This window comes from Lepisosteus platostomus, chromosome 23 (genome assembly GCF_059453375.1).
Source record: "Lepisosteus platostomus isolate fLepPlt1 chromosome 23, fLepPlt1.hap1, whole genome shotgun sequence".
Lineage (NCBI taxonomy): Eukaryota > Metazoa > Chordata > Actinopteri > Semionotiformes > Lepisosteidae > Lepisosteus > Lepisosteus platostomus.
In genome coordinates this window covers 17,892,603-17,918,366 of record NC_142633.1, presented here as the reverse complement: position 1 = coordinate 17,918,366, position 25,764 = coordinate 17,892,603, and the positions used below count along the sequence as shown (strand labels likewise).

Sequence of the window (25,764 nt, the reverse complement as noted above, 5' to 3'; positions counted from 1 at the left end):
CGGCTCCAAAACCTTCGCGCTCTCCTCCCGCTCCCTGCAGAGCGCTGTGTGCACAGAGACACGCCGGTGCACAGAGAGCAGGTCCTCCGCAAGAGGTTAGGCTCGGACCCCGCTCACCGGTCCCGGCGGCTCGCAGTTGCCATGGCGATTACAGACACGAGCCCAGTGCTACCGAGCGCGAGGCGTCCCTGGGGTCTCGCGGGGCCATGCAGGAGGAAGGGGCAGCGAGGGGTCACCGGCAGGAATGTCCCATGAATGTCCAAGCTGGCCGGTCCCGGGCACCCCTCCCTCTTCCCCCGGCTCCGGGGGCGAATACACGCCCGGTCCAAGCGGGAGTGTCGCCCCACCTCCCTCCCCTTCCCCGGGGGAGCTGCGCCACATGCAGCCGGACAGAGCGACTCCTCTCCGGGCAGGACCAGGCCGAGCCCCCGGCCCCTCCCACCCGCTGCCCGCCAGAGCGCTCGGGCAGTAACCGCCCCTCCGCCCCGTTTCCCATCTCTGTCGGCGCCGGCAAAGCAGCTCCGGCCGCAGCCGAGACGATCCCAGTCCGGGCGCGCCGGTGACGCCCGTTCCGCCAGGTAAGACCGCGCACAGCCCGTCGCTCACGCCGCTCCGGGCACCGGCGGCAGGGAGACAGCAGCTGCCCGGCGCTGCCTGCTGTCGCTGCGGCGGGAGGAAACGCTGCTCTCGTCCGGCGGCGGGGAGGCGAGAGAGCCGCTGCCTGCGCGGCCTGGGACTCGCGGGGCCCTGCTGCCCGCACACGCGCGGGCTGTGCGTGCGTGGGGCCGCGTTGCAGCAGCAGTAGCGAGTTTTTATTTCTCCGTGGCCTCGATCCACAACAGCTCAAGCGATCCATCTCGCTCCTTTCTCTCGCCTAACGCTGTCTGAAAGCGAGCGCCCCCTCCCGGCTTCTCACCGACCTGCCGGCGGACACGAGCATCCAAAATCCAACTGGGCTTCTTCAGAACCAAGACCGACCACAGGACAGTCGTGGAAACTACCGGGAAGTGCATTTAGAACAGGGTGCAAGAGCCGCGTCCTTGCACAAAGGGTTGTGGGAGTGTGGAACAGGCTGCCGAGCCGATCCCCCGATTGCTTGCCCATAGCGCCAGGACCCGACCCTGGGCTCAGTCAGCCGGGCTAGACGGCCCTCCTGCGTCCCTGATCCGGGTGCTCTGGCTCTGTGTCGGTCCGTCTGATTCACACAGCGCCTGGCTAACCCAGGACCTGAGTCTGAGCGCCCTGCTCGCCGCACCGCGGTGACATAACTGCGCTCCCGCAGTCGAGGGCAGGCCTTTAGCTCCCGGAAGCCTTGGTAGCGACGCGAGAGACAGCGCCGAGTCTCTCCGTGTGCCATCCACGCGTGTGCGCGTCTCGCTGTGCCCGGGGGTCGCCGTCACAGGTGCGCCTGCTCGGCTGCTCGGGAGTGCGCGGCAGTGCCGTCACGGTACCGCCAGAGGGCAGCAAACCATCACATCCGGCTGGGGCTGCGAAAGCGATTCCAATGTTGGCTTGTGCGCCCGGGTGTGTTTAAGGTCCGGGGTACTGGTCAGTGCTCTTGGTGCAGAGGCTTGGTGCTGGGGTATTGGTATCTCCTGTGTGGACCAGTGCAGTGGGGTTAGCACCCTCACCCCTCACAGCTCCTTTAAGCACAGTAACCGCGGCAACAGAACCTCCGGGTTGCCGTGGTGATGGAGTGTGTGGGAGGAGCCTGCTCCTGCTGCCCATGGAGCCCAGCACGGTGCCCAGGTACTAACTGCTTCACCCACGCACAGGCCTGTCTGCGGCGGGCTGAGGGGCTGGGCTGGGCGGGTTCCTGTGCTGCCCTGCGGGCTGCTGTGTGTGGCGGTTCTGGGGTCCAGTAGTTGACAGGGTGCTGAGAGTGTCACAGACTGCAGCTTCTTGTCCTGACGTCTGCTGGACTGTTCTGGACTGGACTTTAGGGAGCGGACTGAGGTGTTATACTGTACTGTATGTAGGGACTGTGGTATATGGTGTTATATTGTATATAGGGGACTGTAGTGTGTACTGTACTGTATATAGGGGACTGTACGCCTGTCAGAAGACCTGAAACCTCTTCTCTCGCGTTCGCCTGGGGTGTTTCCATGGCGGGGCTGTGACACTCGCGCGTGATACCCACTCCCACTCTCACCCAGCAAACTGCGGATCCTGTCTCAGCTGCCGCCGCGCGTATCACGTCCTTCCTAACGATTTATGACGAGAAGCAGGAATGTCACCCCCCTGCCCCCCCGAAACCGAATTCCGTCCCGTGCTGGGGGGGGCGGTGCGAGGTTCCGCCCTCGCGCGCTCATAGCGGGGGTCCGGGGGGAGGGCAGAGGATTTAAACTGCGCTAATCCCGCGTGTCCTCAATCTCGCTCGCGGACGCGGCAGCAGAGAGCCGTGAATCCCAGAGGATTGAGACTGAGGAGAGAGGGACGGGTCCGAGCCCGAGAGCCGGGAATCCCAGAGGACTGAGACTGAGGAGAGAGGGACGGGTCCGAGCCGTGTCCGGCGGTGCAGACAGGACTCGTGCGGCACAGGGCGCTCATCTCTCCCTGGTCTGTCCGTCCTGGCCTGTCCCGGGTCAGGCGGATCGCGGCTCTGAGCAGGTCATCACCGGTGGAGACTCACTGTCCCCTCCGAACGACCGGACGTGTCAGAACCGGGGGTCCAATGAGCTGCGGCCAGAACCCAGCCGGCGAGCCCAAACTGGAGGCGGTTATACAGGTCCGTGTTCCGTCCGTCTGCGAGTCTCCTTGTTGTTTATGCTGCAGCCAGTTAGTGTCTGAGATTCTCTGGAACAGGTGGAAGTACAGGAAAGGTCCGCTCTGCAGTCATCGGGCTCGTTCACGGCTCTAACACACGAGCGAACCGGCCGGGTGCCGGACCGTGCCGAACTGTGGCGGTTCCGTCGTGCGTGTCCGCTGCTGTTTCTGATCCGCGTGCGGGTTAGGAGGTTACAGAGCCCGAGGCGAGAGGCTGCCCCGGTTCCGCTCGGATGGGTCGGGTCTCTGGCGGTGCCAGTGCAGGTGGCCTGAGCATAATAGACACAGCCTGAGTGGGTCAGTGCGTTCGTATGGGTTAGTGTGTCAGTCTGTCAGTGTGGGTTGTTTTGTGTGTCAGCGTGTGGGTTACTGTTCTGTGTGTGTGGGTCAGTGTACTGTATGGGTCAGTGTGGGTTGGTGTGCGTCTGTGTGTGTGTAGGTGTGGCTTAGTGTTAGTGTGGGTTACTGTATGTGTGGATCAGTGTGCCCAGGTGAACTGTGGGGCCTGGCAGCACTCAGAGGTGGCAGCTGGTGTCTCTATGTGCCCATCTGGCAGCAGGGAGCTGGCCTGTGTGTCACTTATGCCAGAGAGTCGGTGAGAAGCTACAGCAGCAGGAGTGCTGGGAGTCTGTCTGTTCTCTGTTTACTTTTGTTGTGTTAAAAAGCAATTTATTAACCCTCCTGTTTCTAGCAGTTTCTCTCACTGCAGGGTTAATGTACTGGAGTGCCCAGTCAGTGTGTCTGTATTAACCCCTCTCTCTCTCAGTGCAGTGTTAATGTACTGGAGTGTCCAGTCAGTGTGTCTGTATTAACCCCTCTCTCTCTCTCAGTGCAGTGTTCATGTACTGGAGTGTCCAGTCAGTGTGTCTGTATTAACCCCTCTCTCTCTCAGTGCGGTGTTAATGTACTGGAGTGTCCAGTCAGTGTGTGTGTGTGTATTAACCCCTCTCTCTCTCAGTGCGGTGTCAATGTACTGTGGTGTCCAGTTGGTCAGTATGTCTCTCTCACTCAGAGACTGGAGGAGAGCGTCCTGTCTTCTGGAGACGAGAAGTATTTGACAGTGCGTGGTGAAGCCCAAGACTCCCCACCCACCCGCCTGCCTGCACGTATCAGAGAGATTGTGACTAAAAACCTGAGCGAGCCCAGTGAGTAGCACTCTCTCTCCTCACACAGACACATACTGGACGTTTCCTGCAGAAGGAGATCCGTTAAGACCGGCCTCTCCCTTCCCTGTCCCCCTGCCAGGGCCGAGCGCCATGTCCTCCGTGCTCTCTCTCCAGGACGAGAACCGGCTCTTGCAGACCGAGCTCGCCAGAGTCGAGGACCTGCTGGCTCACAGCCGTGCGGAGCGCGATGAGTTGGCCATCAAGTACAGCGCCATCAGTGAGCGGGTGAGTCTCCCAGTGCCCCCACAGGCCCGTCAGCAGGCCCGAGCGGGATCCCCTATCCACCGGGCCCAGTCAGAACCGGGTTCGTTGCCCTGAGAATCAGTGGGGTTCAGGTGTGATGCTGGCATCACCAGCATGCCAACAGTTTGCAATAAAAGTAACAATTGTATACACCATAGCCTTCAAGCCCTGAACAGGGTGGCGAGAGATTAAATTACTAGCATAAATATTTTCCTAAAATGAGAAGGAAATGAACTAAAAAAGTGAACATGTTCTGTAGTTCTCAGATGCTTCTCCCCTGCTTCTTCCCCTCTGGCCTTCCTCATGTCTCTGCTCTGCCTCCACCTCTCTCGCCAGCTGTGGTGTGCACTCTGATTCTCCCAGAGTGATCGCCAGAGAGCAAGAATAATAATTCCGTACACTTACAGGGTATAGCGCTCTTCTGGACACTCCACTCAAAGCACTTTACAGGTAATGGGGATCCCCTCCACCACCACCAGTGTGCAGCCCCACCTGGGTGATGCACCTGTCCGCTCCCCACACTCCAGCTCTCAGTGGTAAAGGAGAGCAGAGCGATGAAGCCAGTTCAGAGATGGGGATTATTAGGAGGCCATGATTGGTAAAGGCCAGAGAAAACTTGGGTGACACCCCTACTCTTCTTGAGAGACGCCCTGGGATTTTTAATGACCACAGAGAGTCAGGACCTTGGTTTTACGTCTCATCCGAGGGACGGCGCCTGTTTACAGTACAGTGTCCCCGTCACTATACTGGGGCTTTAGGACCCACATGGACCACAGGGTGAGCGCCCCCTGCTGGCCCCACTAACACCTCTTCCAGCAGTAACCCTACTTTAGGTACTGACCAGGCTCACACCTTCTGAGCTTCAGTGGGCTGCCAGTTGTGAGCTGCAGGGTGATATGGCTGCTGACAAGAGGTCCTGTGTCTCTCCTGAGTGATGGCCAGAGAGCAGGTCCTGTCTCCTCTTGCTGGAGTGAGGCAGTGGTGCGTGGAGAGGCGCTCTCTCGGACAGCAGGCCCCTGCCCCTCTCCAGCCTCGGTGTCCGGGCCTGTGTGGACTTGTCTGTGTGCTGGGGAGCTGTCTTAGCAGCTACAAGAAGCTGCCATTCCTGGAATTTCTTGTCACTGTGGTTACTTGCAGTTTCCTGCAAACCTAACTTCTGTGCTTTGGACGGTGCAGAAATACCAATTGAACGCAGAGAGGTTTCTTGCCAGCTCTCTGATTGGTGTTTTAGTCGTCTTCTCTGCTGGGAGTTCGTGTGCTCGGGGAACACTCCTGTCTCCGGCAGCAGGCTGTGTTATGGCTGTGTTCCGTCTCCATGGCGACTGTGATTGGAATGAATGAAGTGGCTGGTTGCTATGGCATTAGTTACTCTTGGTGATGTTAAACATTTTCATGAATAGAGGAGGTCTGGGGGGGCATCATTGAGAGTCTCAGAGCTGGGGCTCCAGCTCCTAGTGTTGGGTGGCAGTGGGGTTAATAGGGTGTGTGAGCAGTATTACTACAAAAAGCAAGGCCAGCTCGTCTTTTACCAAATACAGTGGCAATGCAATCAGCTCCCTTCTCGGTCTGGAGGGTCTGGTTATCATTCAAATACCACAGCAGCAGAGCGGTGTCTGTCCAGGGAGAGAGGAACGTCTTTCTAAAGTACAGGCTCAGTGACCACAAGCTGTCCATCAAGACTGGTCACTGCGGTTGTCCGGAGAGGCCCTCAGGGAGAAAGAAACAGAGCTGCACTGTGGCCAGAGAGGGACAGACAGTTCAGTTTATTTGTCACATGCACAAGTGCAGTGAAATGCTTATTTGCACGTGCTCTCCGATACAAAGACGTTAAGAAATCACCAAAACATGAACACAGAATAGCAGCAGCAACAGCAAGTTAAATAACATAGAAGTTTAAAAAAGCAAGTCAGCACAAGCAGTGTGAGAAGAGGAAAACAGGGTGTCTCTGCAGGGGAGAGTAGTGTGTTGATCACACAAGAGCTCTCAAGGATGGTGAGACAGAGAGGGAGAAACAGAGGGAGACAGACTGAGAGGGAGGGAGGGAGGGAGAGAGTCTTACAGGGAGAAACAGGAAGAAGGAGACAGAGAGAGGGAGAGAGAAAACACATCTGGAGTAAAAGCACAACCTGTGCAGATGAGGGGGGACAGACCAACAGAGAAATAAAGACAGACAGCAAGTGATACAGCGTGATTACAGGAGAAAGATTAAAGAACAGAAAAGAAGCGACTGTGAGAAAGCAACGGTGATCGGGATTGAGAGGGAAAGGGCGCCATGGCCGAGCAGGGGGCAGGACCCCCAGAGGAGCAGGAGCAGAGCGAGTCGGGGCAGTTCGTCAGGCAGAGGGTGGAGCGGGCAAGTAATATGGCCAGCTAGGCCTGGGGTCCTGCAGGGTTTCCATGGAAACGGGGCTGTGTTTACAGAGCATTAGAAAACAGCGGGGAGGGGGAGGGCCCAGCCAAAGGGTCGTCGTGGAAACCATCTCCATCTCGCTCCACCTCCACGCTGCTGCTGTGCCTTGACTCACTACCCAGCATGCTTTAACTGTTTGCTCCCCTGGGCACGGGTCAGGAGAGGGCTGTGTGAGAGGCGGGAGTGAGAGAGTGACCGCGCGTGTCGCTGTGTTGCAGCTGGAGGCTTGTCTGCGTGCCCGAGGCCTGGCCGCAGTGACCAATGCTGACGTGGGTATCAATGTGCACCAGCAGGGGGCGCCGGGGGGCTCTCTGTGTCATAGCCCTGTGACTGAGGCAAACGACAAACTCCTCACCTTCTGTCTTCTCGAAGATCAGGGGAGTGCAGTGCTATAGTGTCTGAGAATCTTCCTGTCTTACTGCAATAACTTTACTGTGTACAGGACAGTATTACTGCAGAAAGCATATTACAGTACTGGAATTACAGCACAGTGTGTCTGCAGGCAGAGGTCGCTCAGTGATGCAGGTGTGTCCTGTGTCTGGTCTGTGTGTGTGTGTTTGTGGCTCAGAAGACAGTGCTCTGTCTGAGGACAGTCTCTCCTGCTCCCTCTCTCTCTCTCAGAGCTTCTCTCGTTCTGATCTGTTTTTCCTGAAGCTGGATCAGGCGATCAGCTGGCAGGCTGGCACTGAGGGGGAGGAGCCAGGGTCGCGGGGGCATGCGGTAAGCTATCCCATCAGCCCCTGGAGCCCTGAAACACTGAGGCTAAGGGTGATGGAGGGGGCTCTGTCAGGAGCGCTTGGCTCAAACCCAGACTCTCAGTGGAATAACCGAGCTGCATTTGTTCCTAGCAGTCATGACAGTAACCTCCTGCCTCCCTCTGTGCAGAACCTGAATCTGTGAGCTCTGGGTGTTCTCACCTCTGAGGCTGCAGCCTATCCACAGGCAGCAAGATGAGCAGGTCCTAGCAGAGCTTTGCTGAAGTCCCCTCCTCTTCCTCTGCCCCCTCTCGTCCTCACTCTCTCCTGCTCTGTCCCTGTGTGATTGCTGGCTGGGGCTGTGCCTGACCCACTGCACCCTCTCTCTGCTCTGCGCAGCTGGAGCAGGCCCTGCGCGTGGAGACGGGCGAGAGGGAGCGCGATTCGCTGGAGTCGCGCAGCCTGGCGCAGCAGAACACGGAGCTGCGCAGGAGGCTGGAGGAGGAGCAGGCCGCTTACAAGCGCAAGCTGACCGCGTACCAGGAGGGGCAGCAGAGGCAGGCGCAGCTGGTGCAGAAGCTGCAGGCCAAGGTGACCCAGACGAGCCGGCGCTGGATCAGCTCTGTTCTGTTCTGCTGCTCTGGCTGAGCGCAGTGGTGAAGCTCTGGCGCTGTCTGTCGTCCTCAGGTGCTGCAGTATAAGAAGAAGTGTGGAGAGCTGGAGCAGAGCCTGCTGGAAAAATCCTCCGAGCTGGAGCAGCACAGACTGACCGTGAGTGAGGGCAGCGTCCACACAGGGGGGCTTGCAATGCTGAGTCTGGGCACCAGGGGACGCCAACCCTTGCACCTCTTCCTGGGAGCCCTGTATCTGTAGAGGGAGGGCGAGAGGGAGAGACTGACTATTCTGATTCCCGTGCAGGTGATCCTCCAGTTTAGTTTTAGCAGTTGTTTCTATGATCTTATAAGTAATAGAAGACAAACTCGTTGGTGACTGTGGTGACTTGGATCAGTTCTTTCATCCTGCCCACATTAGCAGTGCAGACCTGTCCCTGGTGATCAGGTGTGAAGGCAGTGTCAGGAGAGCAGGATGGGGTGACGACTGAGCTGCGTGCACTGCAGTGTCACTTGTAGCTCCTGGTTCAGCTGTGCCACACATCACCCCAGTGACTGAAACAAGCCCACAGCAGACAGAGCAAGAGGGGCTCCGGCTACCTGAGCTGTATCACACAGCTGAGGGATGGGTGGAGTCGCTGGTACTCTGCCCCCTGGTGGTCAGTTGTGCCATGACGTCTCGCTTTCCTAGGCTGGAATGTAGACGTTCCTCATGCTGATGCTGTGCACTTGGCTTAAGCTGAAGTTTCAGCGTTAATCTTAAAACAAGGGTCTCTCTCTCACAGATCAGTCACTACCACCCTCTCCGCTTCTGTCTGCCTCCCCCACTCCCACTCCCTCTCGCTCCCTGTTCCTCCAGGAGGGGCTCGATATCTCTAGCGGCAGGCTCCGCCCCGAGGAGGAGGAGCCAAGCAACGACCTGGAGAATGCCCTCATCCGATTGGAAGAGGAGCAGCAAAGGTGGGGGGGTTGTACACAGACACAGGAGGGGGAGGGGCCAGGGGAAATGATGTTACTGCCTGTAATTAGTGAACTGTACCTCTAGCGTCAGCGTGTCGGTCTGTGTGTGTGTCTGCAGTTGTGCCAGTCTGGCCCGGGTCAGCGTGTCGGTCTGTGTGTGTGTCTGCAGGAGTGCCAGTCTGGCCCGGGTCAGCGTGTCGGTCTGTGTGTGTCTGCAGGAGTGCCAGTCTGGCCCGGGTCAGCGTGTAGGTCTGTGTGTGTGTCTGCAGGAGTGCCAGTCTGGCCCGGGTCAGCGTGTCGGTCTGTGTGTGTGTCTGAAGGAGTGCCAGTCTGGCCCGGGTCAGCGTGTCGGTCTGTGTGTGTCTGCAGGAGTGCCAGTCTGGCCCGGGTCAGCGTGTAGGTCTGTGTGTGTGTCTGCAGGAGTGCCAGTCTGGCCCGGGTCAGCGTGTCGGTCTGTGTGTGTGTCTGCAGGAGTGCCAGTCTGGCCCGGGTCAGCGTGTCGGTCTGTGTGTGTGTCTGCAGGAGTGCCAGTCTGGCCCGGGTCAGCGTGTAGGTCTGTGTGTGTCTGCAGGAGTGCCAGTCTGGCCCAGGTCAACTCGATGCTCCGGGACCAGCTGGATCAGGCCAATGTAGCCAATCAGGCACTGAGTGAGGACATCCGCAAGCTGACTGCTGATTGGACAAAAGCCCGGGAGGAGCTGGAGCAGAGAGAATCTGATTGGAGGAGAGAGGAGGAGGTTGGGCTTCACAGATGCAGTTCAGTCTTCCAGCCTGGCGGTGCCTGGCGATCACAGGTTGTCTCGTGTTGTTAAATGCTGTTCGCCTATACTCTTTCTCCAGTCCTTCCACAGTTACTTCAGCAGTGAGCACAGCCGCCTCCTGTCTCTGTGGCGTCAAGTTGTGGGCTTCCGCCGACACGTCTGTGAGCTCAAGAGCGCCACCGAGAGGTGAGAGCAGGTGCTGCACCTTTGTGTTGTGGGAATGGCAATTGCTCTGATCCACTCTACCTGCTTTTTTAACCATAAGATTTATTTTGACTCCAGTTTTTACCATTCTAAAGGAGATAACTAGCTTGAAATCTTCAGTGCCTGCTGGTCTGACTGACCTGGTGTTGACTTCAATAGAAAAACCCCACTGCTGGCAAAGCCTGGAGTGGATCAGGCTGCTGCACACTGGGAGTCTGACAGCACTGTCACACCTGGAGCGGATCAGACTGCTGCACACTGGGAGTCTGACAGCACTGTCACACCTGGAGTGGATCAGACTGCTGCACACTGGGAGTCTGACAGCACTGTCACACCTGGAGTGGATCAGACTGCTGCACACTGGGAGTCTGACAGCACTGTCACACCTGGAGTGGATCAGGCTGCTGCACACTGGGAGTCTGACAGCACTGTCACACCTGGAGTGGATCAGGCTGCTGCACACTGGGAGTCTGACAGCACTGTCACACCTGGAGTGGATCAGGCTGCTGTGCACTTGGAGTCTGACAGCACTGTCACACCTGGAGTGGATCAGGCTCCTGCACACTGGGAGTCTGACAGCACTGTCACACCTGGAGTGGATCAGGCTGCTGCACACTGGGAGTCTGACAGCACTGTCACACCTTGAGTGGATCAGGCTGCTGTGCACTTGGAGTCTGACAGCACTGTCACACCTGGAGTGGATCAGGCTCCTGCACACTGGGAGTCTGACAGCACTGTCACACCTGGAGTGGATCAGGCTGCTGCACACTGGGAGTCTGACAGCACTGTCACACCTGGAGTGGATCAGGCTGCTGCACACTGGGAGTCTGACAGCACTGTCACACCTGGAGTGGATCAGGCTGCTGCACACTGGGAGTCTGACAGCACTGTCACACCTGGAGTGGATCAGACTGCTGCACACTGGGAGTCTGACAGCACTGTCACACCTGGAGTGGATCAGGCTGCTGTGCACTTGGAGTCTGACAGCACTGTCACACCTGGAGTGGATCAGGCTGCTGCACACTGGGAGTCTGACAGCACTGTCACACCTGGAGCGGATCAGGCTGCTGTGCACTGGGAGCTCCTGTGTCACACTGTCGCTCTGTGTGTTGTAATCTGAGTCACTCTGTGCCGGTCACAAGACTCTCCCTCTCTCCTGCCCTCTCGCTGTCGCAGAGACCTCTCGGAGATGCGGAACGAGCTGGCGCGGGTGTCGCGCGGTGCGCTGTCGTCGTGCGTCAGCCTGGGCGCCAGCGTGCGAGCCAGCGAGGGCAGCTCGGCCCTGGTGCAGGAGCGGCAGGCCGCGCAGCTGGCGCAGCTGGAGGGGCAGCTGCGGGACAGGGTGCGGGACATGCTGCAGCTGCAGGCCCGGTGCGACGCAGAGAGGGCGGAGCTCAGCGCCAGGTCAGTGCCTCCCCGTGCCCGCTTGCTGCCGCGCCCTGCCTGAGCCCCCTGACCCCCCCGTCTCTGTCTTCCCAGGCTGGCGGAGGCCCAGGGCGAGCTGGAGAGGCTCCGGGCTCAGAGCGAGGAGAAGGAGCGAGCCGCTGCCTCCCTGACTCAGAGGCTGGAGGCGCTGGTGAGACAGGGTCGTGGCCGCTGGCAGCCTGAGTCTTCAGTGAATGGAATACAAGTACTTGTGTAGTAACAGAGTGTGTCGCCCCCTGCAGGAGCACAGCAGCAGTGCAGAGCAGGAGCTGCAGACTCTGAGAGCACAGACTGAGGCTCTGCAGTTCACGCTGAGGGACATCGCACAGGTACACAATATCAGAGCAGTGCACAACGACACACAGATACACAATACTGAGCAGTTTGCAAGAACACACAGGTACACAATACTGAACAGTGCACAACAACAACACACTGGTACACAATACTGAACAGTGCACAACAACAACACACTGGTACACAATATCAGAGCAGTGCATAACTGCACAACATCACGTGTAACTCTTTATCAGTATAATCCACAGGCTCACAACAGTACAACATCAATACATGGTAACACAACTGCTCAATGACAAATAACACAGACATGCATATTAACACAACAGCCCACCTACACAACACAACCTGCAACCTATAACAACTAAAACAGCTGCACAGAATAGTACAGATGGCTCTGTTTCTGTCTTCAGACTGTGCTGGCAGACAAAGACCCTAGCGTATCGTCTGAGGCGGAGGGGGAAAATTTGGGGTCCTCTCTGGGGCCCCTCCTGCGCTCCCCATCCCCCCGGCGCTCCTCCTCACCTCGCCGTGGCCCCCCCGGTGCCCCCGAGGCCAGCCTCGGCGCCCTGCGCACCGCCATCAGCAGCCGACAGGTCCTCATGCAGGTACCCAGCCACCCTCCTGGCTCCGCCTCCCTGCGGGCAGCAGGTCCTCCTGGCTCCGCCTCCCTGCGGGCAGCAGGTCCTCCTGGCTCCACCTCCCTGCGGGCAGCAGGTCCTCCTGGCTCCGCTGCCTCACCCAGCCTCTCCCCTCTCTCGCAGGAGCTGCGTGGGCGCTACGAGGCTGCCCAGGAGCAGCTGGTGTTTGTGCGCCGGGCACTGTCGGAGAGCGAGGCGGGCAGACGCGGGGCCGAGCAGCAGGTGCAGGAGCTGAAGGCGGAGCGGGACGACTCCGCAAGGGGGAAAGATGCCGCCCAGAGAGAGGCTAGCAGGCTGCGCCAGGCCATCGGCACCCTGGACAGGTCAGCAGCACACTGTGGCACGCTGACCGACGCTCTGCTGTCTCTGCCACTCCGCTGGCACACTGTCGCTGATGCAAACTCTCTTAATCCTGGTTGCCGCGGTGTCAGTGAGAAGGCCAGTCTGGAGAGGGCTGCGCAGGCTGCGCAGGAGAAGATGCAGACGCTGCAGACGGACTGCGAGAAGCTGCAGCTGAGCGCCGCGGCTGCACAGAGGGAGAGAGACTGCGAGAGGGAGGAGAAGGAAGGAGCGGCGCAGGAGAGGGACCGTGCCAAGGCGGAGATGGAGAGGATGTGAGAGAAGAGAGGGGGAGGGAGGGCTGTTCCCGTGGTGAGGGGGGGTCAGTCCAGATGTCTGAAAAGATGCTGAAGAGGACTGTGCTGCTGTCTCTCGCTCAGGCAGCGGCAGCTGGAGCAGAGCGAGTCTCGCTCGTCGGCCCTGCGCGCGGAGCTGGCTGCAGTGCGCGAGTCCCTCCAGAGGGGGGCAGTGGAGAGGCAGGTCCTGGAGGCAGAGAAGCTGGAGCTGGTGGAGGCGCTGTCCAGGGTACGGACACCCCTCTGTGCCCTCCCCCCTCCCTGTCCGCCACTGAGACTCTCACGTCTGGTGGCCACTGCCCACTCTGCCCCTCTCCCCACAGGCGGAGGCGAGCGGAGGAGACCTGTCCCTGTCCCTGTCCCGGCTGCGGGCCGAGGAGAGCACCCTGCGGGACTCTCTGGCCAAGATGAGCAGCCTTAACGAAGGCCTGGTGCAGGACAAGACCGAGCTCAACCGGATCATCAGCCAGGTGAGGGGGGCCGAGGGGCAGAGCCAGGGGAGGGAGGGGGAGGAGTCACGGTCGACTGACCCCTCCCTCTCCCCAGCTGGAGGAGGAGAAGGCCGCCCTACTGGCTCAGAAGCGGGAGGCGGAGCAGGAGAAGCTGTCAATCAGGGACGAGCTGGTGCGACTGGAGCAGGAGAAGCTGGACCTCGACTCCGCCCGGCAGGGACTGGACCAGTCGCTGCAGGAGGCGGAGCAGAGCCGTGGGGAGCTGGAGGAGGAGCTGCGAGCGCTGAGGGCAGAGCGGGGGCAGTTACAGGAGAAACTGGCCCAGGTACAGAGGGGGGCAGTTACAGGAGAAACTGGCCCAGGTACAGAGCGGGGGCAGTTACAGGAGAAACTGGCCCAGGTACAGAGGGGGGCAGTTACAGGAGAAACTGCCCCAGGTACAGAGCGGGGGCAGTTACAGGAGAAACTGGCCCAGGTACAGAGGGGGGCAGTTACAGGAGAAACTGCCCCAGGTACAGAGCGGGGGCAGTTACAGGAGAAACTGGCCCAGGTACAGAGCGGGGGCAGTTACAGGAGGAACTGGCCCAGGTACAGAGGGGGGCAGTTACAGGAGAAACTGGCCCAGGTACAGAGAGGGGGCAGAGAGGGGCCCCGCGCCCCGGGAGCCCTTCCTGCAGGACTGACGCCCCTGTCCTCGCCACAGGTGTCGCGGCAGAGCAGCGCACTGGACACGGAGCTGAGCCAGGCGCAGGCCGAGGCACAGCGGCAGGGGGAGGTGCTGGAGCAGGCGGCGCGCGGGAGGGAGGAGCTGACCCGCGAGCGGGCTGGGCTGGCGGTCCAGCTGGCCGCCTCCGAGAGAGAGAACCGGGCGCTGAGCGAGGAGCTGGCCGTGTTCAGGTACGAGGGCGCAGAGCCTGGGGCCTTCATCCCCGGGATCAGTCGTGTTCTTGTTGATTAACCAGGGGCTGCCTGTGTGCGCGTGTGTGTGCAGGTCGGAGCGTGAGGCCCTGGAGACCACCCTGTTTGAGGTGCAGCAGCAGCTGGGACAGCTGGAGTCCCGCCGGGAACATCTGGAGACGGAGAACCAGGCCCTGCTTGTGGCCAGAGAGAACCTGCAAGGTGAGAAAGGGGGAGGGTCCGAACAACTGCCTGAGAGCGTCAGGGTTCCGGGTTCGATTCTGGACAGGGGGGTCTGTCTGTGTGGAGTTTGCATGTTCGTGTGGGTCTTTGCCTGGTGCTCCACTTCCCTGCCACCTCCCAAAGTCCAACAGGTTTGCTTGTGACTTAGACTCAGTATAGCCATTAGCGTGATTCCCAGTGCGCTCTGTGCCGCAGCGGAGGTGCGCAGGGTGCGTGGGGAGGGGGAGGCGGCGCTGGCCCAGCTGGAGCAGGACCGGGAGCAGCTCACCCACAGACTTGCCAGGGCTGAGGAGGAGGCCCAGGTCACTCTGCGCAGCATCCGCAGCGCCCACCAGGAGGACACCGAGCGGCTGGTCAAGGAGAAGGTGACCTGGGCACGATCACCCACTGCGCACGATCACACACTGCTCACATGAACACCTGGTCACACACTGCTCACATGAACACCTGGGCACGATCACACACTGCGCACGGTCACACACTGCTCACATGAACACCTGGTCACACACTGCTCACATGAACACCTGGGCATGATCACACACTGCGCACGATCACACACTGCTCACATGAACACCTGGGCATGATCACACCCTGCTCACATGAACACCTGGGCACGATCACACACTGCTCACATGAACACCTGGGCATCACACACTGCTCACATGAACACCTGGGCACGGTCACACACTGCTCACATGAACACCTGGGCACGATCACACACTGCTCACAGTTAAACAATTCTAAATCCATCGAAGAGGCGGGTCAGGCTCTCAGCCTCAGGTCTGAAGGGGCACCAGCAGGGGGCGCTCACTCACGGTGGTGCTCTGCCCTCAGGAGGCGCTGCGGGCCGGTGTGGAGGCGGAGCGAGAAGAGGCGCTGCGGAGGCTGAGGCAGGAGCTGGAGGAGGCGGCGAGGAGGCTGGAGGTCGAGAGGGAGGAGCTGCAGGAGGAGCTGAGCGCTGTGCAGCAGGACAGAGACCAGTGCCTCCTGCAGGCCGAGAGCGACAAGCAGCAGGTACTGGGCGGGCGGGGGGCCGGGGGGCGCCGGCAGCACCGGGCCGCTCACTACAGTGGGTAACCCCCCCGCTCCCCAGGCCCTGTCCCTGAAGGAGGCGGAGAAGGCGGTTCTGTCGGAGCGGTTCAGCGCCCTGCAGGCCGAGCTCGGCGCCGCGAGCCTGGAGCTGGAGCGGCTGAGGAGGGAGGCGCAGAGCCGCCAGGAGCAGGAGAGGGTGAGGACCCGGGCCCAGCCGGGCCCAGCCGGGCCGCGCAGAGCCCCCGCTGGCCCAGCACCGCCTGAGCCTCGTCTGTGTGTGTGTGTGCTGCTCAGGCCGCGGTGAGCGCCCTCTCTGGAGAGCTGCAGGAGCTGCAGCTGCAGTTCGAGGACGCCGTGAGCGCGCACCAGAGGGAGACGCGCAGCCTGCAGGAGCACAACAAGGAGCTGCTGAGGCAGAGGGAGGCGGCGCTCAGGGAGGTGAGGACGGGGTCTCAGTCATGCGAGTGTGAACAGACGCGCCGACACTGTGACTCCAGCTCATAGGTCTTGAACTGAACTGAGGGAGGAGAGGAGTGAGGGGAGGGGTGAGAGAGAGGAGGAGGAGGAGGAGGAGAGAGGGGAGGGGTGAAAGAGAGGGGGAGAGGAGTGAGCGGAGGGGTGAGAGGGGGGACAGGGGGGAGAGGGGTGAGAGAGAGAGGTGAGAGGGGGGGGGAGAGGAGTGAGAGAGAGGAGGAGGAGTGAGGGGAGGGGTGAGAGAGAGAGGTGAGAGGGGGGGGGAGAGGAGTGAGGGGAGGAGTGAGAGAGAGGAGGAGGAGGGAGAAGGAGAGAGGGGAGTGGCGAGAGAGAGGGGGGAGAGGGGGGACAGGGGGGAGATGGGTGAGAGGGGAGGGGTGAGAGAGAGGGGGGAGAGGGGGGAGAGGGAGGGGGGAGTTGAGGAAGAGGGGGGAGAGGAGCTGTGGTTCGAGGGCGGAGAGGAGGGGAGGAGCAGGAGGAGTGTGGGTGTCAGCTGCTCTGTGCCGCGCAGCTGGAGGAGGCGCGGGGGGCGCTGTCTCTGAGCGAGCAGGGCCGCGACGCGCTGCGGCGGGAGCAGCTGGAGGCGGAGCGCCGGCTGCGCGAGTCCCGCGACGAGGGGGAGGGGCTGCGCCGCGAGGGGGCGGAGCTGCGGCGCTCGCTGGCCGACCTGGCGAAGGAGAGGGACACCCTGAGCACCTCCAACACCCAGCTGAGGGACTCGCTGAGAGCCGCCGAGAGCGACAGGATCAGGTCAGGAGAGTGACTGCAGCACTGACCGCTGCATTCACTGACCGCTGCACTGACCGCTGCATTCACTGACCGCTGCATTCACTGACCGCAGCACTGACCGCTGCATTCACTGACCGCTGCATTCACTGACCGCTGCATTCACTGACCGCAGCACTGACCGCTGCATTCACTGACCGCTGCACTGACCGCTGCATTCACTGACCACAGCACTGACCGCAGACCTGAACACAGCACTGACCGCTGCATTCACTGACCGCTGCACTGACCACTGCATTCACTGACCGCAGCACTGACCGCTGCATTCACTGACCGCTGCACTGACCACTGCATTCACTGACCGCTGCACTGACCACTGCATTCACTGACCGCTGCATTCACTGACCACAGCACTGACCACAGAACTGAACACAACACTGACTGCAGCACTGACCACTGCATTCACTGACCGCTGCACTGACCGCTGCATTCACTGACCACAGCACTGACCGCAGAACTGAACACAACACTGACCGCAGCACTGACCGCTGCATTCACTGACCGCAGCACTGACCGCAGCACTGACCACTGCATTCACTGACCGCTGCACTGACTGCAGCACTGACCACACTGCTAATTCACACACAACACTGACCGCAGCACTGACCACAGAATGGAAACAGACCAGACACAGACACTGGGCACTGGTAATACATAGCCTGGACACGGACAGACCTGCTGCCCAGGAGGACAGGCCCTGTGGCCAGAGGGCAGGGCTCACGGGGAAGGTGTGTCCCTCAGTGTGAAGAGGCAGTGTGAGGAGAAGGAGCAGAAGCTGGCCGTGATGGAGGAGAGCCGCGCAGCGTCTGAGAGGGAGGCCAGCGAGCTGAGGGCCGGCCTGAGGGAGGTGGAGAGGTCCCGGCTGGAGGCACGCAGGGAGCTGCAGGAGCTCCGCAGACAGGTGAGGCAGACGGACAGGTGACACTCAGACGGACAGGTGACACTCAGACGGACAGGTGACACTCAGACAGACAGGTGAGGCAGACGGACAGGTGAGGCAGACGGACAGGTCGTGTACAGACCTCGATCTACCCTGCAGCTGTCCCTGCTCCCAGGTCAAGGTGCTGGACGCCGAGAGGGAGCAGCGCGCGAGGGAGGTGGCCGAGCTGCAGGGCCGCGCAGCGCTGGAGGAGCAGAGGGAGGAGGAGGCGAGGCGGGAGGCATTCAGCCTCAAACAGAGGCTCAGCGAGGCCGAGGTGGCCAGGAACAGCATGAAGAAAGAGGTGAGGGAGAGGAGCAGGGGGCAGAGCAGCAGGGGGGAGAGGAGGAGCAGGGGGGAGAGGAGCAGAGGGGGAGCAGGGGGCAGAGCAGCAGGGGGCAGAGGAGCAGAGGGGGAGCAGCAGGAGAGAGGAGCAGGGGGGAGAGGAGGAGAGAGGAGCAGGGGGAGAGGAGCAGAGGGGGAGCAGCAGGAGAGAGGAGCAGGGGGGAGAGGAGAGAGGAGCAGAGGGGGAGAGGAGGAGAGAGGAGCAGAGGGGGAGCAGCAGGAGAGAGGAGCAGGGGGGAGAGGAGCAGGGGGGCCGGGGCAGGGGGACACTGTCGCTCTGACGCCCCCTGTGGCCCGCAGGCGGCAGCGCTGCAGCGGCGGGTGGCCGAGCTGGAGGCCGAGAGCCGGCGCGCGGAGCGGGAGCTGGCGGCGCGGCTGGACGAGGCGCGGGGCAGCGAGAAGAAGCTGCAGGACAACGCGCGCAACCTGGCGCTGCGGGCGGAGCGGGCGCAGGAGGAGCTGGCGCAGCGCGGGCTGGAGCTGAGCGCCGCGCAGGGCCGCCTGGCGGGGCTGGAGGCCGAGCTCGCCCGAGCCGAGGCCCAGCGCCGCGACCTGGAGTTCCGCCTGGGCAGCGTGCACTCCGCGCTCAGCCGCACGCTGGGCATCGGCGGGCGAGGGCGTGGCCGAGCGAGGAGCCCGGCGCTCCGGCAGCGCAGCCTCTCGCCTCGCCGATCGCTGTCTCCCCCTAAAGGTGAGCAGGTGCCTCGGGCGGGGCAGGTGGTCCCTGGGCTGGGAGCTGAGGGGGTCGTGGGTTCGAGTTCTGGCCCACAGAGCCGGTGTGGCCCGGACTCAGATATTACTCACCTGTAATCAGAACGTCTCGGGTTCTTCTGCAGGACGGGGGGGTGGCTGGGTAATGGACGAGGATGTACTGTACAGCTCGGTCCGGTACGCATCCGGGAACGTCAGGGTTAAGTGACTCGCCGCTGCAGTCCTCGGTTTCCCCACCAGAGGGCTCCAGCTGCACAGGCGCCCGGCCAGCAGCCTGGGACACAGGAGCGAGGAGGCCTCTGGGCTGGAGCAGCAGGCCAGCTCCTTGTCCTCTGCAGACATCTGGGGCTGCTGGGGGCTCGTGCTGTGCTGGTTGATCTGGACGAGGTGTAAGCAGACACCCCGTGGCGAGGTGAGGGGTGCTGCGGGAGTGTGGTGAGGGGTGCTGTTTGGGGTGATGGAGTGAGAGTTCTGTCTGCATTCTGGGTGTTAAGTCGAGCCCATTCGAGGGGGGTGTGGGGCTCCTCTCCTGCTTGGGGTCCGAGGTCGAGCGTCTGCACTCCAGCCCTGAGGTGGTGGTCTGTCCCGGGAGAGACGGGAGGGGGGGTTGGGATCGACCAGCAGGCAGTAACGCAGGGTGAGGAGACCGAGAGGAGCCGGTGACGTGGATCGGGCTCGGGCCCGCCGGGGCAGACCCAGGACACACGGGTGGGCCTGGCACGGCCTGCTCACCAGGACTCGGCGGCTGGAAGGTGACGGTGATGACGATGATGATGACTGGGCTCTGCTCTGCAGTGTGTCTCGCTAGCTGGCCTTTTCAGTCAGCGCTGTCCTCCTGTGTGCTCCTGTACCCCAGGGTGGGATGAGGCTCGGGGGAGCCCGCAGGTTCGCACTGAAACCCCCGAGAAGAGCCAGGGCTCCAGACCCGGCTCCCCAGAGCGAGCAGACACCCCGCTCCCCGACCTGGACCCTGAGCTCGTGCGCAGCGGGCTGAGAGAGTTCATCCTGGAGCTGAGAGACGTCCAGAGAGAGAGGGTGAGGGGGTGAGGGAGAGGGGGTGAGGGGGTGAGGGGTAGGGTGAGGGGGTGAGGGAGAGAGGGAGAGAGGGAGAGAGGGAGAGGGTGAGGGGGTGAGGGGGAGAGAGAGAGGGTGAGGGGGAGGGGGTGAGAGGGTGAGAGAGAGGGTGAGGGGGTGAGAGAGAGGGTGAGAGTGAGGGGGTGAGGGGGGTGAGAGAGTGAGGGAGTGGGACAGAGAGACTCCAGTCCATGCTGACAGACTGTGTTTTGCAGGACGAGGTGCAGACTCAGCTGAGCTCAGTCACCAGGCAGCTGGGAGAGATGGAGGCAGAGAGAGACACGACGCAGAGCCGCCTGACACAGCTGGAGAGAGCACTGAGCCAGAGCGAGGAGGGTGAGACAGCGAGGAGTGAGAGACACTGTGAGGAGTGAGAGTGAGAGACACAGTGAGAGTGAGAGATGCAGTGAGGACGAGAGTGAGACGGTGAGGAGGGTGAGATGTAGTGAGGAGTGAGACACACTCCCAGTGAGGAGTGAGCCAGAGTGAGAGGGAGAGACGCTCTGAGGGGCTGTGGTGAAGCTGCGTTGTGCCGGTTTCAGGGAAGCGGGGGGCAGACGGGAGGCTGAGCTCGGCTCAGGCGGCGCTGCAGCTGCAGGAGGAGGCGGTGCGGCGAGGGGAGAAGGAGAGGAGAGCGCTGTCGGAGCGCGTGGGCCAGCTGGAGAGGAGCATGCAGAGTGCAGAGGCTGAGCGGCGCCTCACACAGGTGACACTGCCCTCCCCTCCTGCGGTCTCAGCCACTGTCCCCCTGTCCGTCTGTCTCAGCCACTGTCCCCCTGTCCGTCTGTCTGTCTGTCTCAGTCACTGTCCCCATGTCCCCCTGTCCGTCTGCTTCAGCCACTGTCCCCCTGTCCCCCTGTCTGTCTGTCTCAGTCACTGTCTCAGCCTCTCAGTCAGCCCTCAGTCCTGAGTTGGAGGCTCTGGGCTCATCCTCTGATTAAAGCCAAGGCCTCTGTCCTCCGTCCCCAGGAGCAGATGAGTAAGCTGAAGGCTGGAGAGGCGAGGCTGGAGGCAGAGAGACGGAGGCTGCGCGAGGCCCTGGAGGCAGCAGAGGCCCGGGGCACCAAGCTGGAGCTGGCGAGGCGCAGCCTGGAGGGGGAGCTGCAGAGGCTGAGGCTGAGCCTGGGGGACAGAGAGAGCGACATTCAGAGCAGCCAGGACCGGCTGGAGGCGCTGCAGAAGCAGGTGTGTGAGCTGGGCCGGGCCGGGCTCAGCAAGCGCTGGGCTGGGCTGGGCTGGACTTTATACTGGACTGGACTGGGCCGGGCTGGACTGGACTGGAGTAACACTGGACTGGACCGGGCTGGGCTGGACTGGAGTAACACTGGACCGGACCGGACTGGGCTGGGGTACACTGAATCTGATTTGGGCTGGACCAACACTGGACTGGACCGGGCTGGACTCACTGGGCGAGGTGTCACGCTGCTGTCCCTGTCCGGCAGGTGTCGGAGGGCGAGATGCGCGCCGGCGCTCTGCAGAGGGAGGTGGAGAGGCTGAACCTGGCGCTGGCCAAGGCGCAGGAGAGCGAGGCGGCGCTGAAGGAGAGGGCAGCCAGCCTGGCAGCCGGCCTGGCCGAGGCCACCGCCGCCCACAGCGCCACCCAGGAGCGCCTGGCCGCCCTGCAGAAAGCACTGGCCTCCAGCGAGCAGGACAGGCGCCTCCTACAGGTCGGACAGGCACACAGACTCGGCGCCGGCGCCCGTGCTCTGCTTTTCCGCTGTGTCTCTGTGCGTGACGGCGCCTGTCGCCCCCTACAGGAGCGCGTGGACAGCGCGCGGGCCGCAGCGGCGGAGGGGAAGCGCAGTGTGACGGCCCTCGCTGAGCGCGTGCAGGGCCTGCAGAGCGAGCTGTCGGACAGCGAGCTGAGGAGGGGGGAGCTGGAGGCAGAGCTGTCGTCGGCACAGGAGGTGGGAGAGGAGGGGGATTGAGAGGGGTAGTTGAGCTCATAAATCCGGGATCTCATCCAGTAATTTTCCCGGAGGATCCCAGGGAGCTGGGTTCAATAACACAGTTCGCTTGTTCCAGACACCACCAGCTCTTGGTGTAAAGAAGCAGTTCTGCTCCTGGTTCCACCGCTGGTCAAGAAGGGTTTCCTGTGGGTGGGGTTGGTCAAAATCGTTCCGGGACGCCTCACCGGTCCCCGCGCCCCCTGACCTCTCTGCCCGTGACATGAGCTGCTCGTCTTGTCCCGTGCCAGGCTCTGCGCCAGCGTGTCCAGGCCCTGGAGGAGGCCCAGCGCAGCGTGGAGCGCCTCCAGTCGGAGCGCGCACTGGCCGCCGAGCGCGTGCGCAGCCTGCAGAGGGCGCTGTCCCAGCTGGAGAGCGAGAAGAGGGAGGCGGAGAGGGCGGCTGTGCGGCTGGAGAAGGACAAGAACGCCCTGAGGAGCACGCTGGACAAGGTGCAGGGTCACTGGGCGAGGGCTTGGGGTCACTGGACGAGGGCTTGGGGTCACTGGGCGAGGTGCGGGGTCACTGGGCGAGGGCTTGGGGTCACTGGACGAGGGCTTGGGGTCACTGGACGAGGTGCGGGGTCACTGGACAAGGGCTTGGGGTCACTGGATGAGGGCTTGGGGTCACTGGGCGAGGGCTTGGGGTCACTGGACGAGGTGCGGGGTCACTGGACGAGGGGCAGGGTCACTGGGCAAGGGCTTGGGGTCACTGGGCGAGGGCTTGGGGTCACTGGACGGGGGCTTGGGGTCACTGGGCGGGGGCTTGGGGTCACTGGACAAGGGCTGGGGTCTGAGAGGGAGGAGATCAGTGTAGCTGGTATTGATTCCGACCTGAGAATCAGATCTCGCTCAGTCCCAGTGTCTGTGGGCTCGGTGGGCTCAGTGCCAGTGTCTGTGGGCTCAGTGCCAGTGTCTGTGGGCTCGGTGGGCTCAGTGCCAGTGTCTGTGGGCTCAGTGCCAGTGTCTGTGGGCTCGGTGGGCTCAGTCCCAGTGTCTTTGGGCTCAGCAGATAGACTCTCACCCAGACTCCTCCTCTCTCCCAGGTGGAGCGTCAGAAGATGCAGTCAGAGGAGGGGAGTCTGCGCCTCTCTGCGGAGAAGGGCAGGCTTGACCGCTCTCTGTCCACTGCAGAACTGGAGCTACAGGACGCTCACCGGCAGATCACCCTGCTACAGGTAGGAGGAGCTGTCAGGCCCTGTGTTTACCTTCAGTGTGGGTGAGGATAGTCTGCACCGATCTCTCTCCGTCTCTCGCGCCAGACACTCATTGCTTCTGTCTGTTGTCTCAAGCTGTTTTTCTCATCAGGTCCTCTGAGCGCTTCTCAACCCACACAGCAGACACAGAAAGAGAGGGTGGGGGGGCCGCGGGGGGGGGGGTCGTCTTGCTTTAGAGTGACAGTACAGAAGGCCTGCCTGCCCCGCCCGCATGCTGACCTGGAGCTCAGGCTCCACCTACTCTGGGCGTACAGTTCTTGTGATTGGCTGACAGTGGGGATTCTGTGTTTCTATTGGCTGACTGTGCGCTGAAGGAGGAGTTAAGCCGGGTAAGGAGGAAGATAGCACTGTGCCTGGTGAGTGAGTGCTGGCTGTACTGCCCCACGGGCAGCTGGGGCTGGGATATCTGGCCCAGGGGTAGTACTGGGGTAGCTGGGCTGGGGGATTAGATGCTGTAGATTAGGGTAACATGCTGTAGAGCCACAGTGTAGCAGATCTATTCATGCCGACACCTAGAAGAAGCGACGGTATTTTAAGAGAACTGGAGCACCGTTCTGCTCTGCCCCTTCTCACTCCTGGCCGGTGTGCACACGCCCAGGCCCAGCTGGCGGAGGTGGAGCAGAGCCACGGCGGCCAGGAGGCAGCGAGGCAGCGGGAGGAGGCCCAGCGCGAGGCAGAGAGGCTGAGGGTGGCGCAGAGGGAGGCAGAGCGCACCCTGGAGGCCAGAGAGAGGGCACACCGCCAGAGGGTCCGGGGCCTGGAGGAGCAGGTACAGCAGTGTGCCAGCGTCCTGAATGTGTCCCACACTGTGCTGAGGTCTTCTGTGCTCTGTACTGCACACACTGCAGCGCTCTGTACTGCACACACTGCACACTGCAGTGCTCTGTACTGCACACACTGCACACTGCAGCGCTCTGTACTGCACACACTGCACACTGCAGCGCTCTGTACTGCACACACTGCACACTGCAGCGCTCTGTACTGCACACACTGCACACTGCAGCGCTCTGTACTGCACACACTGCACACTGCGGCGCTCTGTACTGCACACACTGCACACTGCGGCGCTCTGTACTGCACACACTGCACACTGCGGCGCTCTGTACTGCACACACTGCAGCGCTCTGTACTGCACACACTGCACACTGCGGCGCTCTGTACTGCACACACTGCACACTGCAGCGCTCTGTACTGCACACACTGCACACTGCGGCGCTCTGTACTGCACACACTGCACACTGCGGCGCTCTGTACTGCACACACTGCACACTGCGGCGCTCTGTACTGCACACACTGCACACTGCGGCGCTCTGTACTGTACACACTGCACACTGCGGCGCTCTGTACTGCACACACTGCACACTGCGGCGCTCTGTACTGCACACACTGCACACTGCGGCGCTCTGTACTGCACACACTGCAGCGCTCTGTACTGCACACACTGCACACTGCGGCGCTCTGTACTGTACACACTGCACACTGCAGCGCTCTGTACTGCACACACTGCACACTGCGGCGCTCTGTACTGCACACACTGCACACTGCGGCGCTCTGTACTGCACACACTGCACACTGCAGTGCTCTGTACTGCACACACTGCACACTGCAGCGCTCTGTACTGCACACACTGCACACTGCAGCGCTCTGTACTGCACACAGTGCACACTGCAGTGCTCTGTACTGCACACACTGCACACTGCAGCGCTCTGTACTGCACACACTGCACACTGCAGCGCTCTGTACTGCACACAGTGTACTCTGCAGTGCTCTGTACTGTACACACTGCACACTGCAGTGCTCTGTACAGCACACACTGCACACTGCAGTGCTCTGTACTGCACACACTGCACACTGCGGCGCTCTGTACTGCACACACTGCACACTGCAGCGCTCTGTACTGCACACACTGCACACTGCAGCGCTCTGTACTGTACACAGTGTACTCTGCGCCCTGCTGTGCTCTGTACAGTGCAGTGTGTATCCTGGACGGTGGGGCGTGTCGGACTGTGAGGCTGGACAGTGACTGGTGTGTCTCTGTTGCTCTGCAGGTGTCCACCCTGAAGGAGCAGCTCCAGCAGGAGATCCGACGGCGCCAACCCCTCTTCTCCAGCACCTCGGTCCTGTCGGGAAACTGATCCGACGCGCACACAGGTTACACTACACTCACACACTTACACATATCACAGTTCCTTTGTAACAGTTCTTAAAAACGTATAAAATCACTTATCAGGGCCTAATTAAGCTAACGAACCAGTGCAATTAAGAGTTCAGGCAGGCAGCTGAGACATCTGCCACAGAACCTGGTCAGGTGCAGATGGTGTCACTCCACCCCACAGACAGCCTGATCTTTTTAACCACATCTGTTTTTAAATTGTTTGTTTTGTTTTTAGATCTTGATTGTTGTCTTAAAAATCATGTTTTTATGGATCACATTCTAATTACAAAGCAATAACAGACTGAAAATGTTTTATTATTGGAAGTGTGGCGCCTTTCTAATGGGGGTTATTATCAGCGTGTCGGGGAATCTTTCACTGTGCTAATCAAACCAGCCCGATGGGGTTTTAATAAAGACTGATCTTGCTGATCGTAGCGCTGGAGGCTCAGGTCTCTGAGGGGAGGTGGTGGGTGGGCAGGGGGCTTCTCCAGAAGGGTGGCGGAGGTACTGGGGGCGACAGTTCGTCTCTGACCCCCCCAGCTCGCTCCCTGTGATGTAGCTCCTGTCCTCATTGTTTTTTGTATTAAAATTGTACCTTCGACTCTCGCCTGCTCTGTTGTTCATCTGCTCCACGGTCACTGACGGAGGCTGCTCTGATCTCGGTGCTCCGATCGGTGGGGGGGGAGAGCGAGAGGTCAGA

The 25,764-nt window shown here is 61.2% G+C and overlaps 1 protein-coding gene across 4 annotated transcripts; it reads left to right on the top strand.

The window, feature by feature from the left end:
- The first annotated feature begins 448 nt into the window (after positions 1–448).
- crocc (ciliary rootlet coiled-coil, rootletin) lies at positions 449–25,665 on the top strand. 4 transcript variants are annotated; one of them, XM_088617124.1, is made up of 39 exons: positions 449–578; positions 3,779–3,911; positions 4,012–4,157; positions 6,804–6,854; positions 7,240–7,305; positions 7,680–7,871; positions 7,968–8,051; positions 8,751–8,851; positions 9,423–9,588; positions 9,692–9,798; positions 10,993–11,220; positions 11,296–11,392; positions 11,484–11,570; positions 11,952–12,146; positions 12,303–12,502; positions 12,611–12,793; positions 12,899–13,043; positions 13,138–13,284; positions 13,361–13,591; positions 13,970–14,163; positions 14,258–14,385; positions 14,602–14,771; positions 15,241–15,420; positions 15,500–15,634; positions 15,733–15,876; positions 16,424–16,662; positions 17,440–17,599; positions 17,754–17,921; positions 18,263–18,653; positions 19,530–19,708; positions 19,963–20,083; positions 20,290–20,453; positions 20,717–20,932; positions 21,190–21,414; positions 21,505–21,654; positions 21,945–22,145; positions 22,739–22,870; positions 23,508–23,678; positions 24,958–25,665. In XM_088617124.1, the coding sequence occupies exons 3-39, from the start codon at positions 4,023–4,025 to the stop codon at positions 25,042–25,044; spliced, it is 5,970 nt and encodes a 1,989-aa protein (XP_088473250.1). In that variant the 5' UTR covers positions 449–578; positions 3,779–3,911; positions 4,012–4,022; the 3' UTR covers positions 25,045–25,665. The 4 variants fall into 4 exon arrangements, with proteins under 4 accessions (XP_088473250.1, XP_088473247.1, XP_088473248.1 ...); XM_088617121.1 differs by lacking the exon at positions 449–578 and adding an exon at positions 1,412–2,728; XM_088617122.1 differs by lacking the exons at positions 449–578; positions 6,804–6,854 and adding an exon at positions 1,412–2,728.
- The last annotated feature ends 99 nt before the right edge of the window (positions 25,666–25,764 follow it).

Excerpts from the sequence above, each read along its gene's own strand:
- crocc (XM_088617121.1), top strand. The coding sequence starts at position 2,675 with ATGAGCTGCGGCCAGAACCCAGCCGGCGAGCCCAAACTGGAGGCGGTT. Across the intron at positions 8,852-9,422 it reads TTGGAAGAGGAGCAGCAAAG|GAGTGCCAGTCTGGCCCAGG; the intron begins GTGGGGGGGTTG and ends GTGTGTCTGCAG. Across the intron at positions 14,386-14,601 it reads GGCCAGAGAGAACCTGCAAG|CGGAGGTGCGCAGGGTGCGT; the intron begins GTGAGAAAGGGG and ends TCTGTGCCGCAG.